This window comes from Gymnoscopelus microlampas (genome assembly GCF_963454915.1).
Source record: "Gymnoscopelus microlampas genome assembly, chromosome: 10".
NCBI lineage: Eukaryota > Metazoa > Chordata > Actinopteri > Myctophiformes > Myctophidae > Gymnoscopelus > Gymnoscopelus microlampas.
In genome coordinates, this window is record NC_139947.1 from 30748412 (window position 1) to 30766057 (window position 17646).

The window sequence follows — 17646 nt, forward strand, 5'->3', positions numbered from 1 at the left end:
AGTCCATTATACTACTGGGGTGGGAACATTATGATACTTTTCAATAAGGATATAGGCGATTTCACCAGAGGTAGCCAGTGTCATGAAGAGCTGATTTAGGCAAAAATATAATTTTCCTCAAAAAATTACGTAGGCCATTATTTTAGGAAGGTGACGACATGACAATGTGAATTCAAGCGACCGGGATGGTTTACCAGGCTAGTTCATGGACACCTTGACAAATTCCCAAGCCGGGATTTGGGAATCAAATCTGAGACCTTCTGTTTCCCAGGCAGCCTCTCTACCCATTCAGCTATGGCCACCTAAAAATGTGAGGATTGCATTATTTTGGAAATGCTATTATTGGCTGTTAGTACTTTAATATGGAGTGATTACAGAATAGCTATGCACACACTTCTTATTAAGAGTCGAGAACCTGCATCAGCAGCCTTACTCAAGGGACTGGGTGATCCGTCTGGTCATTTGTGTAATATACAACAAAATGTGTACTTAAGAAACAATAACATTTAACACAGACCCTTAGAGACCATTGAAATGGACATTGTATTCAAAAATCAATAATTCATTTGGTATTCAAAAACCGATAGTTGAACTTGAAGAAGGGCTAAACTCAGTGCTTTTCTGTGTTATCAGGATTTGTAATGAGTCTGCAAACACAGTTTGTGACCCAGCACGACCACAGTCAGCGGCATAACTTTTGAATAAAACTTTGAAGCAATGAACAGTAGCGGTACAGGGTTTAATCAATAACCTCCTGGGTCACATGACTGTGCAGAGAGTCCAAGGGGGAGGGGGTCAGACAGAGGGTTCAGTGACAGAGGTTAGAGGTCAGGTCCAGGCAGAAATGTTATTGACGCTGTGTCGACACATAGGATGAGCTCTGTCCCAAACCCAAAGGCTTCCTTTCCTCTCTCTTCCCTGATCAATGATTCCAGTGCAATGGAAGTATAGCCAATATGATTTAACAGTGAATAACATGAGGTACAAAGCAAGAACAAGAGGAAAGGAATCTTTTTGAGAGCTTTTTGGGGGGATGCAGTCCTCGGGACTGTAGAGGAAGCTGCCACTCATGTGTTATTGTGGGATTAGAACCACATCACAACAAACAGACCGACAGACACAAACAAACACATCAACATAGGGAAAGAGACGACGGCCAGATGGAAATTCAGTGTTATTTATTTTTTATTTTAAAATAATCTTTTTTCTTTTCTTTCTTCTTCTTTTTTTTGTAGTTCTTTTGAGCATAATTTTGTTGCCATGCCTTTAAAAGTTCTCTGCTACTATCCAGCTCTAAAACATCAGAGGATGGTCTCACACCAAAGCTCCTCCCTCGAGGCCTACATCTTTGTCTTTAAATAAAACTCTTTAATAATATTAATTCCATTTCTGTAATGTTTTATCATTTACAAAAAGTTTTTTTTGCCAGAAAAGAACGGTGATAATTGTGTTAATTTCATATGATATTTCTATCAGGAGGGGATTATAATGATTGAAAAGAAAGTGCATCAATAATGCATACAGGAGTTTATTTCTGCTAATGTTTAACGATAATGACTGACAGAATTGAAGAGAAACCTGTCGTTGCTGTTGTACATGTGTTCATAAGGTATTATCTTTCAGTTTCCGTTGCCTGTTAACTCTAAATCATACCTTAGCTTTTACTGTATGTCCAGATATGGTAGAAAGTGCCACCGTTTAAAACATAATCCCTTCACTGCTTTGTCCTTCATCATGGTTAAACACAGTTCCAATGTTAGTAGAGTCTTCATACAGTTTCAGTCAGATAAGGTTGACAAATACTTGCCATTAGTTGGATATCAGAGAGAGAAGAGATTTCCTGGGGGGCAGTGCAGACTCCAGCCCCATCCATCAAAGAATAAAACATATTTATCTCAACTGCAGTGTTTTTTCTTCTTCTTTTTTTTTGCTTAGAGACACTATTAACCTTTGGCACTTAGTTAATTGTTTTTTTCAGTCATGGTCTGAACTGTGTTTCAGATTTTCTTTTCTTTTTTTTGGCAAGACCATGGGGTCACGGGAGAGGTGTGCATTTGTTTCAGTTCGATTAGCCTGTGTAAATCTGGTTTTAACCCTCCTGGGCCCTACCTGGTTATAAATACTTCATTATCCAAGCTACGACCTTCCGCTGTTACACTGATGTCTATAAATTGAGGGTACCACTTCCTAGTAAAAAAGGACCTGAAACCAGAGGCAGGGAAACGCCTTCGTAGAAATCACTCTTCCTACAAATGAAAGGTTCTATTCCACTATGCTACTGAATATACCCATAAAAAAATGGGAAGAAAAGAAAATCATTATCAAATTTTCATTATTCATTATCTCAGCTTATATAAAAGACCCAGTCAGCAGGAATGTGACATTTCATCAACTGAGGGCTGGTTAAAGTCACTTAAATGTTATCATTTTTTTTTTATGTATTGCTATAATTAATTTCTGAGAGTGAATGTCTCGTTTGCGAATGAGTTACTTCACACACTCTGCTTTTATACAAAGCTACTATACAGTATTTGCTACTGCATGTATAATGTGGCTCAGATGGGCAAGCATGAGTTCTTACACCCATGCCAGGATGGCATTCCAAATACACATGGTGACATCATGGCTTAAATGATGTTCAGAGAGTGTGTGATCATCACTGTGTTCTAGCACTTGTACATTTGAATTCTAAACAATGCATTGCATTCAGGTGCACTATTTTAGAGTTGTGCATTGTTGTTGTTGTTGTTGTTGTTGTTGCTGTTGTTTTTTTTAAGCCATGACTACAAGCTGTTATAAGATCCAGCTGTAAGAGATGGGAAAACATATCTCTTGAAGAAGCGCAGTATCATATAGTTCAATTATACCGACTTAATCCTAGCAATTAAACGCACATTAACAATGTAGACCTGGTCTTCTCTTTCTAAACGGTTGACTTAGCCTTACTGACCTTTCACAACATGTTTTTTGAAGTCATTTTAGACTCTGTTGCAGTCATCTATGTAAAGTTCAAATTCTTCACTCTCTACTTTCTTGTTGAACTTCATTACACATATTCCACAAAAGAATACGGTCAGGTCTGATCGGTGTTGATTTGAAATGCAAACATACAATAATTAAATATATTATACTGATCTCTACTTTTTTCCCTCTCTTTCTCCATTTTAAACTGCAGATCCATAGAAAAACGTTCATGTTTAACAGGCTAAAGGGATTTGGTCACCATGCATTTGGGTACCAGGGGGCTACATGCAAGCATATCAAACATGCTTGTTAACAGACGTAAGACACCGTTGGTTACTTTCTTGCAGTTCCTGTAGGGCTTAATGTTCCTCATGTTCTGGAACTTCCCAGAATAGAATAATTTTGTAGATAAGGTCTAAGCTTCGGTTAGCTACTGTATGGTGGTCTGATTTTAGAACAGCCATCATCTTACTGTAGTGCCTAAGTGCAGTTTCACAAGTTGTAAGAGGGGTTTTCGTAAAAGAGATCATGCTGTTTTTTCTGCATTCTTCAAAGGTTCAACCAATTGGACGTGGATGTAGGGAGTCCGCACATTGCCGACAGGAAACTGTTCTCTCACCATGGCAGTGTGAGAGGAGATGGACCAAGCAGGACAATACATGACAAGGAGTTTTAAGTTAAACCAAACAAGGTGGTATGGGGGAGGTGAGGGGCAGGGCAAAACATGTCAAAAAATTATAACCAAAAGCATTCAGGACAAAGAGACATTTACAAGCACAAAGTGCACATCGAAGGTTATTTACAGGTACAGCAGTCCTTCAAGTTTCCAGTTCATTGAAAACAAAACAAAATAAGTAGTCCAAATATGAAGAACAATTAAAAGATTCATAAACACAGCCATTTTTTGTTTTTGTTTGAAGTGTCGTCGTTGTTGTTGTTTTTTTTTTTTGGGGGTGGGGGGGGGGGGGGGGTAGTTACAATAGAGCATATCCACATCTGAGCTGTGTTACACTGTCCACTCTATTTACAGTACTGTACAGTACATACATACAGGTGCAATTTGCTTGTAAGGTTTACACTTCAGCGAAGAAAGAGGCGCCTCAGGCTTCTGACATGGCCTCGGACCACGGACAATACACACATTCGCACGTGTGCGCACACACACACACACACACACACACACACACACACACACACACACACACGCACACACACACACACACTACTTGTGAGTACACATACATGTGTGCACACAGAACGCTTAGCTTTAACACACGCACACGCACGCACGCACGCACGCACGCACGCACGCACGCACGCACGCACGCACACCACTCAACAATTCTCTCTCTCACTCTCTCTCTCTCTCAAACAGCTATGTTTTTACCAGTCAGCATCTTCTTCTATATAATAATCAGGGGTTGAAGTACCATCAAACAGGCCTGGTTCTAGGGACTTGCGCTGCTTGCCCCGAGCAAAGACACGTGACAGTGATCCCAGACCCATCTTCTCTTTCTTCTTCTTACGCTTCGCCTCCTCCAGATCTTCTAGGGACTGGAGGAAGAGAGAGAGAGAGAGAGAGAGAGAGATCAGAGGGAAGAAGGAGATGAAAAGATGGGCGAGAGACGAGAGCGATGCGCGAGCAGAGACGTCAGTAGGAGTTAAGAGAGAGCGAACAGACAGAGAGAAAAAGAGAGAGAGGGGAAAGAATACATTCACAAAAGGAGAGAGTACATGTAAGTGGCGACTGAACCAGCTACACAGGCACACGCTTGATGTACTTAGTTGCGCGTGATATCGCGCAACGAAAATAGCAGATCTACAAGCTCGTACATCGGTTGTTTTCGGTGCACGACACCGGCATACCAACAACGTATAAATCCAGCTTTACCCCCATTAACTCTTTCATTGCTATGGGCGGGAATTCCCGTCCAATTCTGCAAAGGCCCACACTGCCAATGTTTCGTTTTTTCACACAGAACAAGAGATAACGCGATCCGAAGATTTACTGCTCCATTCACTTCCTGGTTATCTTATTACTTAAAAATCCTCTATCTCGGCTCCTGTGTACTTATTTTTTTTACTATGTATTTTTGGCCGAGACATGTTATTTTCAAAGGTGGACAACAAATGTCAACGAGGTTGCGATGACCTCGTTGACATTTGTGAAACAAACCACACAGTGAAACCCTCCCTGATTAGCAACCATCAGGGGATCGATCATACTGGAGATAAATATTCTGTGACTACTTGAAAAGGTTATAAAACACAAAAATCGCTGGCAGTGGGTGAGTTTATTAACGTATATACTCTGGCAGTTAAAGAGTTAACCACTCTGCTAAACAAACCACCACAAGCCCTGACACCGGAGCAAATAGGCTGCAGACTGCATGGCACACATGCATTCTGGCAGACAGACAGACAGACAGACAGACAGGCAGGCAGACAGGCAGACAGACAGACAGACAGACAGACAGACAGACAGACATAAAGACAGACAGACAGACAGACAGACAGACAGACAGACAGACAGACAGACAGACAGACAGACAGACAGACAGACAGGCAGGCAGGCGGGCAGGCGGGCAGGCAGGCAGGCAGCAGGGGGCTAGAACAGTAGGCTACTAGGAAGGAGGTGATTACTTGGGAGGGTGCGGTGGTGGGCAGCTCTTACATTGCAGAGAGAGTGGGTCCGGTGTCGCGGGGAGTTGATGTCACTGGGCGTTGACGACCGGTCGCCCTCCATGGCCGACGGGTCGGAGATGACGGAGGGCTGTCGTGAGTGGCATGGACTCACCCGCACAGCGGCCACTACAGGGCAGGGAGGGAAGAGGAGACACACACACACAGTCATTTATTTCAATTTCAAACCAAAATTGTCAGTTTTTATTCAGTCAAGAAAGCCGAATGGCTGCCGTGTTAAAGGCTTTAACCTTTTAACACAATCCCCCCCCAAAAAACGTTTTGTTTTAACCAAAAAATATCACTTACCCTACCTTTAAGTGGTAGAATGGGTGGGCTGGATGCATTTTCAATATTTAAATCGATCGTGTTTCCACTTTGGATCAATGGAACTAAGGTAGTAGACTTAGACGTTCTCATTTATTGGTATCACTTTTTAATATTAAATGCTATATTATCATTAAAATGATAGTGTTTTGCAAATTATTTGGGGGCCCACTTGCGATACCGTCGCAGGCCCACAGGTTGAGAATGACTGTGTTAAGGTCCCCCTACCCTGTCTGTCCGTGGGGTGACTGCTGTGGACGTAGAGCGTCTGCTGACTCTGCCTGATGGCCGCCGTCAGAGGGAGGTCTGGATGCATCACCCACTCCTGGTTGTTGCCGTTGACCACGGGTTCCGCGGGCATGGCCAGAGAGTGGCGTTTGGGCACGTCCTTGGTTAAGGTGGCTAAAGACTGTTTGGCCTGGGGGAGGCGGGGGCAGACACACAAGACACATAAACAATGAACATCCAGAGAGCATGCAGGAATGATTAATAACAAACGAGGAACCCACTTCCCGGGTATGACATAAGAGCAAAATAGTCAATTGCCTCCTTTTTTCCCCTGCAAAAGTAATCTTTGTATTTCTATATGTCAGTCTTGTATATTTTTTGGGGATTTTTATTTATTTATTTTTTTACATTTTCTAATTTTCTTTTGTCATAATGAGTGAATTTACATATGGGAGTAAACAACGTCTATTTTGTGTGTTAGTGTGTTTATGTGTTTGTTGCACGTGTTTTCATGAGTCTCAAGGGTGATTTAAACGTAGTTTCATGGCAGCGTCACGCACAAGAAACAGCAGATTTACGAGCTCCCAGCGTCTCGTGGATCGGCTAGTGTCAGTGCGCGACACTGGCGTGCAACTAAAGTATAACACCAGGCCTCATGTACTCATCAGTGTAGGTGGCTGTCAGCATGCTGTACAGGGATGTGCATACATGCTTTGTGAGCGCGGGGTGTGTGAGTGTTTCTCCTGGGCTTCTCATCTGTCTTATCGCTCATGAAATATGCAGTGGCATTCATGTTCACCTTTGGTTGTGTGAAATCTCCTCCTAACACTCCTCACAGAGAAGTAAAACCAAAAAAAAAGAGGACAGAATAACTAGGAGAGGGATTTGCTTATGGGAGAGAGAGAGAGAGAGAGAGAGAGAGAGAGAGAGAGAGAGAGAGAGAGAGAGAGAGAGAGTGAGTGAGAGAGAGAGAGAGAGAGAGAGAGGCACAGGAACAGATCGGAATAAGAAATTGTTCCATAAGTACAACAAAAACATGTGCTGCTCCACTGAGCCTAGCCTCAAAACCACAAGTCATCTTCCGTTATCTTGGGAGGTATGTGTGTGTGTGTGTGTGTGTGTGTGTGTGTGTGTGTGTGTGTGTGTGTGTGTGCACTTGAGAGAGAGCGCATGAGCAAGTGTCTGTGTGTGTGTGTGTGTGTGTGTGTGTGTGTGTGTGTGTGTGTGTGTGTGTGTGTGTGTGTGTGTGTGTGTGTGTGTGTGTGTGTGTGTGTGTGTGTGTGTGTGTGTGTGTGTGCAAGCATGTGTGATGAATATTTTGTGCCAACATTATTCTGTGGCGTGTGTGTGTGTGTGTGTGTGTGTGTGTGTGTGTGAGCCAGCATGTGTTGTACAAACTCGAGTTTGTCAACATCATTTCAGTGTGTGTGTGTGTGTGTGTGTGTGTGTGTGTGTGTGTGTGTGTGTGTGTGTGTGTGTGTGTGTGTGTGTGTGTGTGTGCATGAAAGTGTGTGCACATTCGGTGTCTGTCACTGTGATTTGTATGTGTTTTGGTATAACAGAATGTTGCACAAATTGTAGAAAATTATTGTGGAGAGCTTCCCATCCTCATGCTAAGCATTGAGCTGCAAATCATCACGTATAATCAAAATTCCCCATCCGGCAAATCATCAACAAACAGGCTTTCACATGCAAAACAGTGGACAATCACAGCAGACCTTGGGAAGGGTTATTAGTTGTCACATACTGTAGTCTGGTGCAGCCAGACCATCATACTGTAGATCTGCGCCTACCGATACGTCTGGTGACGACTACATTCAACATATGGGCTAAAACTGGGTGGAAATTTGGGAATAAAAACCCCAGCAACAACAATAACTGCCTTGCAGACCAATAGGCTCTATGCACAGCAGCCATATTGGACAGAAATTGGCCCCCTTCCTTCACAGGTGTTACCAATGACACTAATGAAGGCTCTGTTCCATTTAGTGTAGCACAGTGGTTCTCAAACTTTTTAATTTCAAGGACCCCCATAACTCTGAGAGTGTACTCCGGGTCCATTTGGTTCCATTTGTACACTCTCAGAGTTACACTCTCTCAAGGAACCATGAGGGTCCCTGGACCACACTTTGAGACCCACTAGTATTTCTAGTGAGCCAACATGCACAATATCAGCACCCTGACTCTGTTTGACCAGAATGGAACAGAGCCTTCATTAGTATCATTGGTAACACCTGTGAATTTTTCTCCAAAATGGCTGCTGTGCATAGAGCCTATTCAAAGTATTTAGGGTGGTCCTTCATATTGGGATGGTGATATGAACTGTTCTCAAAGCAGTTGTTCTCACCGCTGTTCTAGGCCAGTGATTCTCTACGGTCTGTGACTCTGAGAGTTATGGGGGTCCTTGAAATTTAACATAATAGAAAAAAACTCCCGCACACTGTCTTCAAATGCAAAAAAATACTTTACATAATATTAACATAATATATTCCCATTAAAGTATTTTTTTGCATTTGATGGCAGTGTGCAGTAGTTATTTTCTGTTACGACACCCGTTGCTTTCGTAGGTGTGCTAAAGACTTGCTTTTCATTGGCCCTTGAAATTAAAAAGTTTGAGAACCACTGTTCTAGCCCATACACTGAATTTGGATGTCCCCAGACGTTATACCAGTAGATGGACTTCCCTGACCGACTGGCTACGTCAGACTAGTAGTTGTCACAAGACATCTATACTTCAAGCGTTTTCCCCAACAATCCTTTCCCTGATTAGACCCAGAAGAAGAATCAAATAATCCACAATTATTTTTGGGGGGGAATCATAGCAGGATCAATGTTGTTATAGGAACCATTGGGATCAGTGAGGGTCAAACCGGGCAGTTAGTGAAATACGTGCAAATAGCGGACAATCCCATGACAATCACATCACAGGTGTGGGGACTGGAGAGGATTCTTAAGGAGTCATTGGGGTTCAGAGTTCAAAGTCGAAGCGGGCAGGTGGAGGGGAGGGGGGGACCCGTCTTACCGCCATCACCCTAGGAGAGGAATCCCTGTCGCCGAGCCGGTCAAACACTCGGAACTCCATTCTCTGATTCACACAGTTACTGATCTGAGAGCAAGGTGGAGACACGAGGGATCGCTATACTGGTCATTCAAAATCCTTCCTGTATGTCAGGTGTATAGCGTTGCTGTCGGGCAGAAACCTCTTATCTCCATATTTAAAATGTCTGTGTTTTTTCCGTAAATTAACGCTTGATCGTACAACAACGTCACACAAAAGCATCAAATGTATCAGATCTACAAGCTCAAAATGCAGTGCGAAGCTACGCTTTTTGAGCTTGTAGATCTGCTACTTTTGCTATGTTTTTATTTGAATCCTGAAAAGTAACAGTTTTGGACATTTGAGGTTTCTAGCCGACAGAGACGATATACAGTAGTACACCTCAAATATTAAATGTTCACACCAAGTGTCTAAATACCGCAAAAAATTGCACACGTACAGTAGACATGAATAAATAGTCATGTTATTATATTTCTATGGCGGTCCTGTAGTCTCTTTGTACTTCAAACCACATCGGTATCCCTGTTTTGGGCATGTTTTCAAAACGTTTCAAACATTTTTCAAAAGCTTCAAAAAGTTTCAAAGACGTTCAATAATAACAAAGGCCGATCCTTATTGGGGATCCTATGATTGGAGCTGTGCTGACAATGTGAGGACAGCTTAGCTACTGTAAGCACACCTCACTTCAGTTTGAATGATAAGCGTGTGCTGCAGTAATTTGCTGGACATAAAATATTTAACTGGCTGTAGATGCACTGTAGGAAATGTACAGTATGATTCATTCATAATATCACTGTATCGCTCGCTCAGCTGTTGTAGGGAACATGTCTTACACTGGGACAACCACCTACGTGGTTGCCTACATTTGTAACACATTAGTGTGCAAACGTTTCGTATCAAACTATTCATATAATGTAGTTGATCCCTCTTTCATACAAGTTGATGCTTTTTATATACTTTGTTTTGCGGATGGAAATTACGTCGCTTAATCGGCGTGCAATGTTTAGAACAAAATATATTTTCGGGCTTATTAATCGCACACAAAAGAAAGGCTCCCGTTGTGTAGTCTGTCCGTGTGCATGTCTGTCTGCCTGTTCATTCCATCTGTCTGTCTGTCTGTCTGTCTGTGTGTCTCACCATGGCGAGCTCAGCCTCCAGCTCTTTGATGCGGTTCTCCTTGAGGTCCAGCTGGGAGCGCAGCGCCCCCGTGTGCTCGGTGGCCTCCTTGGTCTGCCGCCGCAGGTCCCACTTCTCTCTCTCCAGCATGTCCTTCTCCTTGGCCAGCGTCTTCACTGCATCCTCACTCTCCTGGTGCAGAAACACAGTCACAGACAGTCGGCATGTGAGGGAGTAATCGGACATTTCAGCCCATAGCTGACCGGATAGTGCGTCATCAACATAATCCAGCGATTCTCAACCTGTGAGCCAGGGACCACTGGTGGCCAATGAGGATATTGCAAGAGGGCACCCAAATAATTGGCAAAACACAAAAGATTTGAATGATAATATACATTCATATTAAAAAACTAACATAAAAAAAGTGTCATGGCATCTTTTGAGTAATAAAACATTTTCAAAACAACATTTTCATTGTGATACTGATAAATAGGAACTTGAAGCATACTATGTTAGTTCCATTGATCCAAGCTGGAACAGGATCGATTGATTGATCATTAAAATAAACATGCTCTGAAAATGCTTTGCAATCCAAAAAACTAGCTTGTAGATTACAAGCTCACTTTGTGCCAAGCTATGAGCTTGTAGATCTGCTATTTAAAAAAAAACTAGAACATTTTTGCAAATCTTAAAACATATATATATTTTTAAAGCAACTCAAATCTTTGCTTCCGGGTGGTCCCTGGAACAAAATACTTTGAGATGGGGGTCCGTGGTAAAATACATATCATTGTGGGTGGTCCTTGACATGAAAAGGTTTGAGCACCACACCACTGATATAGCAACATACCTTTTTCAGAAAACTGTTAGGATTTAGAAGACATTTTGTAGAATCGGCCTCGGGTCTTAATGGCTTATACGTACTTTCCTGTGCTGTTCGTAGTTGCGTATGAAATCTCGGAGCTGCTCCTCTCGGCTCTCCAGCGTGGCGTAGAGCTGTTGCATCTGGTTGACCAGATCCGCCTTCTCTGCCTTCAGACGCTTACGGTCGCCCTTCATGGCTGGAGACAGACAAGAGAGTTCAGAGAAAAGGAGGTCAAGCCAAGGGTCACATTGGGCTGGATGGACAGAGCAGCGCCAGCTGACAAAGATTGCAGATGAGGATTAATGTATGATGTACAGCACTGTTTGCGCGAGTAAATATCCCATACGTTCTTTTGGTTCATTTCAAAAGATTTTCAAAAAATGTCCCCAAAAATCTAAACAAGTTAAAAACAATATCAAATGTTTTTCAAAAGAATCCAAAAAAATAAACACATCCATGAATTAGAGGGGGAAAAATACTTTCAAGAAGTGAAAATGGCAGATCTACGTAGATCGGCTATTTTATTAGATCGGCAATTTTTTTGGGTCTCGAGGTAAAAAGTTTGGGAACCATTGATGTACAGTATACATACATTCATACATATAAATATGTAAGTGCATTCATATGTAGATGTAGTGTCTGTATGCAATATACTGTATGTGCATATACTGTAAAGTATTAATGTATGTAATGTACACTATCTGTCTGTCCATTCCGTAGGTCTGTGGAGGACACACTGAATGTCTCTGTGGGGGAAGTAGGCATCGGCTTCCCTGATCGGCCAAGGTTTGCGTCACGTTAGTGCCACTGCAACAATATTAGTGGTAGCGTGCACAATAGAACGCCATTCTACTACAGGGCTATGCACAACATTGTATCCGTCTGTCTGTCTGAAGTGGGTACGTCTGTCTCCCATATACAACTGTATATGCCCATACTAAGTCATCAACACAGTCTTTGATGACATCAGGGATCTCCATTATGTAGTTGTTAGGTCGTAGGTATGTAGGCCTATGCACATTATGTATGCAACGTGTGATGCAACATTTGTATGTAATGTATGTATACACAGTATGTAAAGTATGGTATGTAATGTATATAGGTAGGTATGTACACTAAAGTACTTAAAATGAGAGTAGAGCAAGAAACAAACAATGGCCTACAATATCTATGTCTGTAAATCGAAATTTGTTTAGTGAGAAAAATGCTAAGTATGACCTTTATCCAACTAATATTCTTCTAAAGTCAAGAGTAATAATGGTTTACTAATAAATAACTGCAGAAAAAAAAAGAAAGAAAAAAAACACATTGCCTACGTTGTTGTTTAATTCACTGCCTGCAGTAAAGTTTCACTTTTGAGGTGAATGAGGTGAATGTTAAGAATAATTAGGTTTCTCATGGTGAACCACTTCAACTTTGTTTAATTCCAGCTAATTGGTGCATGGATGAAACCAACACTCAACATTTTCAAATGTTAAATGAAACCGCTGCCGCGGGTCTAACACAGCATGACTGCTCTTTTTTTTGTCTCAGTTAAAAGCTGGCTAAGAACACTCTCCCATTCTCTCTCTCTCTTTCATGCTCTGTAATCTTCTGTGACATCTCACCCACACAAAATGATAACATGTTTGGTTGAGGTGCGTTATACTGCAACCCTTGAAACTCTTAATTTCTCTTCCTTACCACATGCCATATTCCTTCTCTCTCCTGGTGTTTTGTCTTTTTACTCCATTCTCATTTCTTAGAATGTTTTCCCAACTCATTAACTTTTATCTCGACTTTCCCTCCGGTAATCTTGCAAAATAGACCGTTCCCCCATTTACTATTTTCCTTGTTTTTTTCCCCTGTTCTGTCTGACCATCTTTTCCTTCTCTTCACTTGGAGGTCTTCATCCAGCTTCCTTTGCTCTCCTCTGTCCTTCCCTTTGTGTCTCTTCTTCCCTCTCTCTCGGTCTCCGTCTCTCTCTCTGCGTCTCTCTGTTGAAACCAGGTCTCCAGCTGCATGTCATTAATTAACTTATATGACAGCTTTGTTAATTGCATGGCATTCGCACGTTGTGTCTGGGGAGCACTGCTCCAACGGGCGGAATGGGAGAGCACTCCTGCAAGGACAGATTGACCCTCCAGTTTCCTGTCCTCTCTCTTTTTCCTTTTCATAATCTCTCTCTTTCGTCCATTCTTTAGGCAGGCAATCCCAATGCCAAAGTGATTCATGAGCCAACCACCCTTCTATAGAGGGCATAAATTGTCTCTCTTATTGGCCGAGGGCAACAGGAAGCTCCCCGCACCTGCCTCAGGAAGTGAAATCAAAGGGCCCTTTGACGCGAGCCAATACATTCGCCACATCACATCTCACACCTGCGACCATTTGGCAGCGCGCGCACACGCACCCGCTCACACACACACACACACACACACACACACACACACACACACACACACACACACACACACACACACACACACACACACACACACACACACACACACACACACACACGTTGGATGCAACAAAACATCATTTGTGACTGGGAAAATGGGCTGATTCAGGGTCACAAATCATGTTAGCCTTTTTGAGGAGAAAGCACTGTCCTAGGGCTGGGTGAATAGTGAAAATAGATCTTCTACATGCGACGTGTTGTAAAATTGTAGATGTGCTATTTTCAGTACTTTTTGTACATTTTTTAAAGAATAAAATAAGTATGAAACCAGTAAAAGAACACATTTGCTATATTTCAATATTACAATATGCAAAATCCCAGACGATATGGAGTCTCATAGACATAGAAATCAATATATTGCCCAGTCCTATTAGCCAAACAGGAGAAAGCACCGTTCCTAACCGTTTATAACCTATTTATGAAAATGTTCAATGGATAAAGGCAGCATCCCAAGGGCCCTCTAGAGCTCATGGCAGCTACATTAAGGCAGACAGGTGGGACGGGGAAGAGCTCGCCTGTCTCCGCTGCTGACAGCCGTATTAATGACTCTCTGTCCTCCGAGGCTCCGTCCAGGACTCCAGGCCTCCACAAGTTATTACCAGATGAGACGGAGGCCGGGCGCCGCCAGGGAACCATGAAAGTAATGTCCGCAGAGCAGGAACCAAAGAGGAGTATAGGAGCTGAGAAGATATTGGAGAGACTAGAATATCCGTTAGCTGTCGGGCAGAAACCTCCTACCTCCATATTCTAACTTTTTGTGTTTTCTCGTAAATTAATGCCCTACTTGATCGTACTACAGCGTCACACAAAAGCATCAAAAGTAGCAGATCTGTTCATTGACTATGTAGAGGCCAGGCGATGAATTTCCTCTGGTCTATTGTGGTTTAATATGAGATGTCATCATTTTACAGCCACCAAAAAAAAACACAAAAACAAAAAACGAACAACAACAAAACAGCCTTTGTATGTTAGTTTTATTTCTGTATTTTTTTGTTTTTTGTTTGTTTTGTTTGGTTTGTATTGTCTGTCTAATTGTGTATTGTAAGGGTAGGATTGTGTCTTGTGTGGTATACATATATTATTTACAATTATTAGTCATTGATTTCTGATGTTACTATGTGTAAAACAAAAAAAAAAGCTCAAAACGCGGCACGAAGCGGCGCGTTTTGAGCTTGTAGATCTGCTCCATTTGCTATTTTGGAATTTGAATCCTGAAAAGTAACAGTTTTGGACATACAAGGTTTCCCCCCGACAGTGACGATATAACGGATGCCTTTTCACCAAAGTAGTGTTACGGTATCGCGTTAGACTGCATGTCTATTTTTCTCACAGGGTCGGTGGGAAGGAACATGCGTGTGTCTATCTATGCACGTGTGCAGGTGAATTTGTGTAGTTTGGTTGTGTACACTGGCCAGTGTTTTTTTTTATAAACGGTTATTTTAACAGTGTCTTCTTCTTTGCAACATTTTTCACTCAAGACCATTGCCATTTTCTTTATGGTCTGATAAGCACACGTAAGTGGTTTGCAGCTCAACACACAAGGGGCCCTTAAGACTACCACCATCATGGCTTTTTATGCAGGTTAATGTGCACGGCTTGCACGCTAATGGCCTTCGTTTCAGCTCTTGTCAGGCACTATGCAACTAGAGGGCGTGTGAGGAGAGGCACTGCTCATTAATGACTGAACAAGAACACCCAGATCCTGTGGGAGTTCTCTGTCTGAAGTGTAGCTTATACAGTACTTCCGGTATCCAGCTGCTAGCTGCTCATTAGCTGACTTGGTGACTCATCGGTGGATGCTTTTATTTAACCACTTTCAACAACGGCATCCCTACTTTGCCATTATAGAAAAGGATGAAACAATTTAGCAAAATGGCAAAAATATCAGGTTGGCTTTTAGCTATTTGTCGTATGACAACAAATACACTGGTTAAACCATTGTTTTGAGTGTTATTTGAGCATGAAGTGTCATACTGTCACTGTGTGCATTGCATGTATGTGTGCGTGCATGTACAATGTGTTTTCTTGGACTATAATGTTCCATGCTGGGTTTTCTTTCCCTCTAAAAGGTCACAGGCAGGATGTGATAATCATTTGCAATCTGTGCATATGCAAGTGGCATCCGTCCGTGTTTGATAACTGTATATGTGAATTCCACCTACTATAACATGCTTGACTCTGAACTCATATTTTTAGTTCGGATTTATAGTTCGGCAAATTCCACAATAGCTTGTGCTTCATCAAATTTGCAGTGCTTAAATTAAAGGTCAAACTCATGTAGTAACAGTGAAGACATTTTTATTTGTAACAATGCTTGAAACACTTCTGAATAAACTAAAAAAGAAATGTTTATCATAAACTACAGATATTCCATCTTGGAGCCTTCGGTTTAAATTGCTCTTATTCAGCAACAGCTTATTAGCTGTGTCCAATAGCTTATTCAGCTATTGGACACTTTTTCCCTCAGGGTTTGTCAAGAAATAAAAAGAGCCTCAGTCATTTAGTTCACTGTGGTTTGTATGCACTACTGCAGCACACTTACACCAGATTTATACTGTACTGTTGCACGCATGTGTCGAGCAGCAACAATAGCAGATCTAGAGGTTCACAACGTGTCGCACTGCATTGGATTGTGAGCTTGTAGATCTGCTACTTTCGGAAGTAAGTATAATGGGCCCTTTATATCACATCATAAACACTGCACTTTCCCCTCTCTCTTGTTAAATAATGGCCATCATTGTCTGTTGTGTCCCATATCTTCTGGTACAGATTCTTAACCGCTCGAACAATTCTTTCCTTATAGGTCTCTAGATGAGGATGGTTGAAAAGGTCCTAACAAAACATGTCCATGTATAGAGTAGCTTGAATAATTTGATCATTTGAGAATTCATATTCATGGAATATGTCATTTGCACAGCTTCAGCTGAATTTATAATAGCCTGGTCGGAACAGGACTCCCAAAGACACACCAGCCTCTTCCACTCAACGAAACGCCCAGGCAGGTAATGATGTTCCTCACGTTAGAAGCCACTCCATGTTGGCACTATGCCATACAACTAGTGTCCCATGGAGAGGGGACATAATTTTATTCAGCTTTCTTTGAGCATTATTAGACAGAGAGACGGAGAGAGAGAGAGAGAGAGAGAGAGAGAGAGAGAGAGAGAGAGAGAGAGAGAGAGAGAGAGAGAGAGAGAGGTCAGCTCATCGGAGAGAGACACCATTGTTTGGGAACCTGCTTATCTGAATAATAAACTACAGTAGTATCATGCTCAGTCCATCTCCAACACAATGTACACAGTTCACAGATCGGACATTATACTGTCCGATCACACTTGATCAAATAGATCCAGCTGTGCAGTAGGTTGAAGATGGGACCAGAGCCCTTGGTATACATAGTGATGTATGACAATGCTACAATATCCAATTACCTTTGACCCTTGGCATTATACAAGTCATGGAGTTTCTGACAGCAGGGAGCCACAATTAAAAATGTATTAGACATTGCTCACTAACTAGCAGTCTGGGAGCCTGTGAGAGAGAGAGAGAGAGAGAGAGAGAGAGAGAGAGAGAGAGAGTGTGTGTGTGTGTGTGTGTGTGTGTGTGTGTGTGTGTGTGTGTGTGTGTGTGTGTGTGTGTGTGTGTGTGTGTGTGTGTGTGTGTGTGTGTGTGTGTGTGTGTGTGTGTGTGTGTGTGTGTGTGTGTGTGTGTGTGTGTGTGTGTGTGTGTGTGTGTGTGTGTGTGTGTGTGTTGTTATGGAAAAATTGATAACTTATGCCAAGTATCGGATTCCCACAAAAAGCAGAAGTTCGAGAAGTGTTGAGACACAATCACCATTTATTCAGGAGATCCCCGTCTGCCCCACACACCAAAGTATGTAGACCAGCCCTTTCCTAACAGTTTGCTACCTCTTTTATACAAGTCAAGAGGGAAAAATAGACTCAAATGAAGTGGTCACACATGCTCTAA

The 17646-nt window shown here is 42.2% G+C and overlaps 1 protein-coding gene across 6 annotated transcripts in view; it reads right to left on the reverse strand.

The window, feature by feature from the left end:
* kazna (kazrin, periplakin interacting protein a) overlaps nucleotides 1-17646 on the reverse strand; it is a 217804-nt gene that overhangs the window by 14637 nt on the left and 185521 nt on the right. For 4 of the 6 annotated variants that reach the window (XM_084069571.1, XM_084069569.1, XM_084069570.1 and 1 more), the window contains 6 exons: nucleotides 11300-11436; nucleotides 10397-10567; nucleotides 9224-9307; nucleotides 6202-6391; nucleotides 5639-5775; nucleotides 4395-4518 (listed from right to left, as the gene is read on the reverse strand). In XM_084069571.1, the coding sequence (XP_083925697.1) occupies nucleotides 4395-4518; nucleotides 5639-5775; nucleotides 6202-6391; nucleotides 9224-9307; nucleotides 10397-10567; nucleotides 11300-11436 (843 nt within the window). Of the gene's footprint in view, nucleotides 1-3920; nucleotides 4519-5638; nucleotides 5776-6201; nucleotides 6392-9223; nucleotides 9308-10396; nucleotides 10568-11299; nucleotides 11437-17646 lie in introns of those variants that run through there. The other 2 variants (XM_084069568.1, XM_084069573.1) reach the window with 2 other exon arrangements.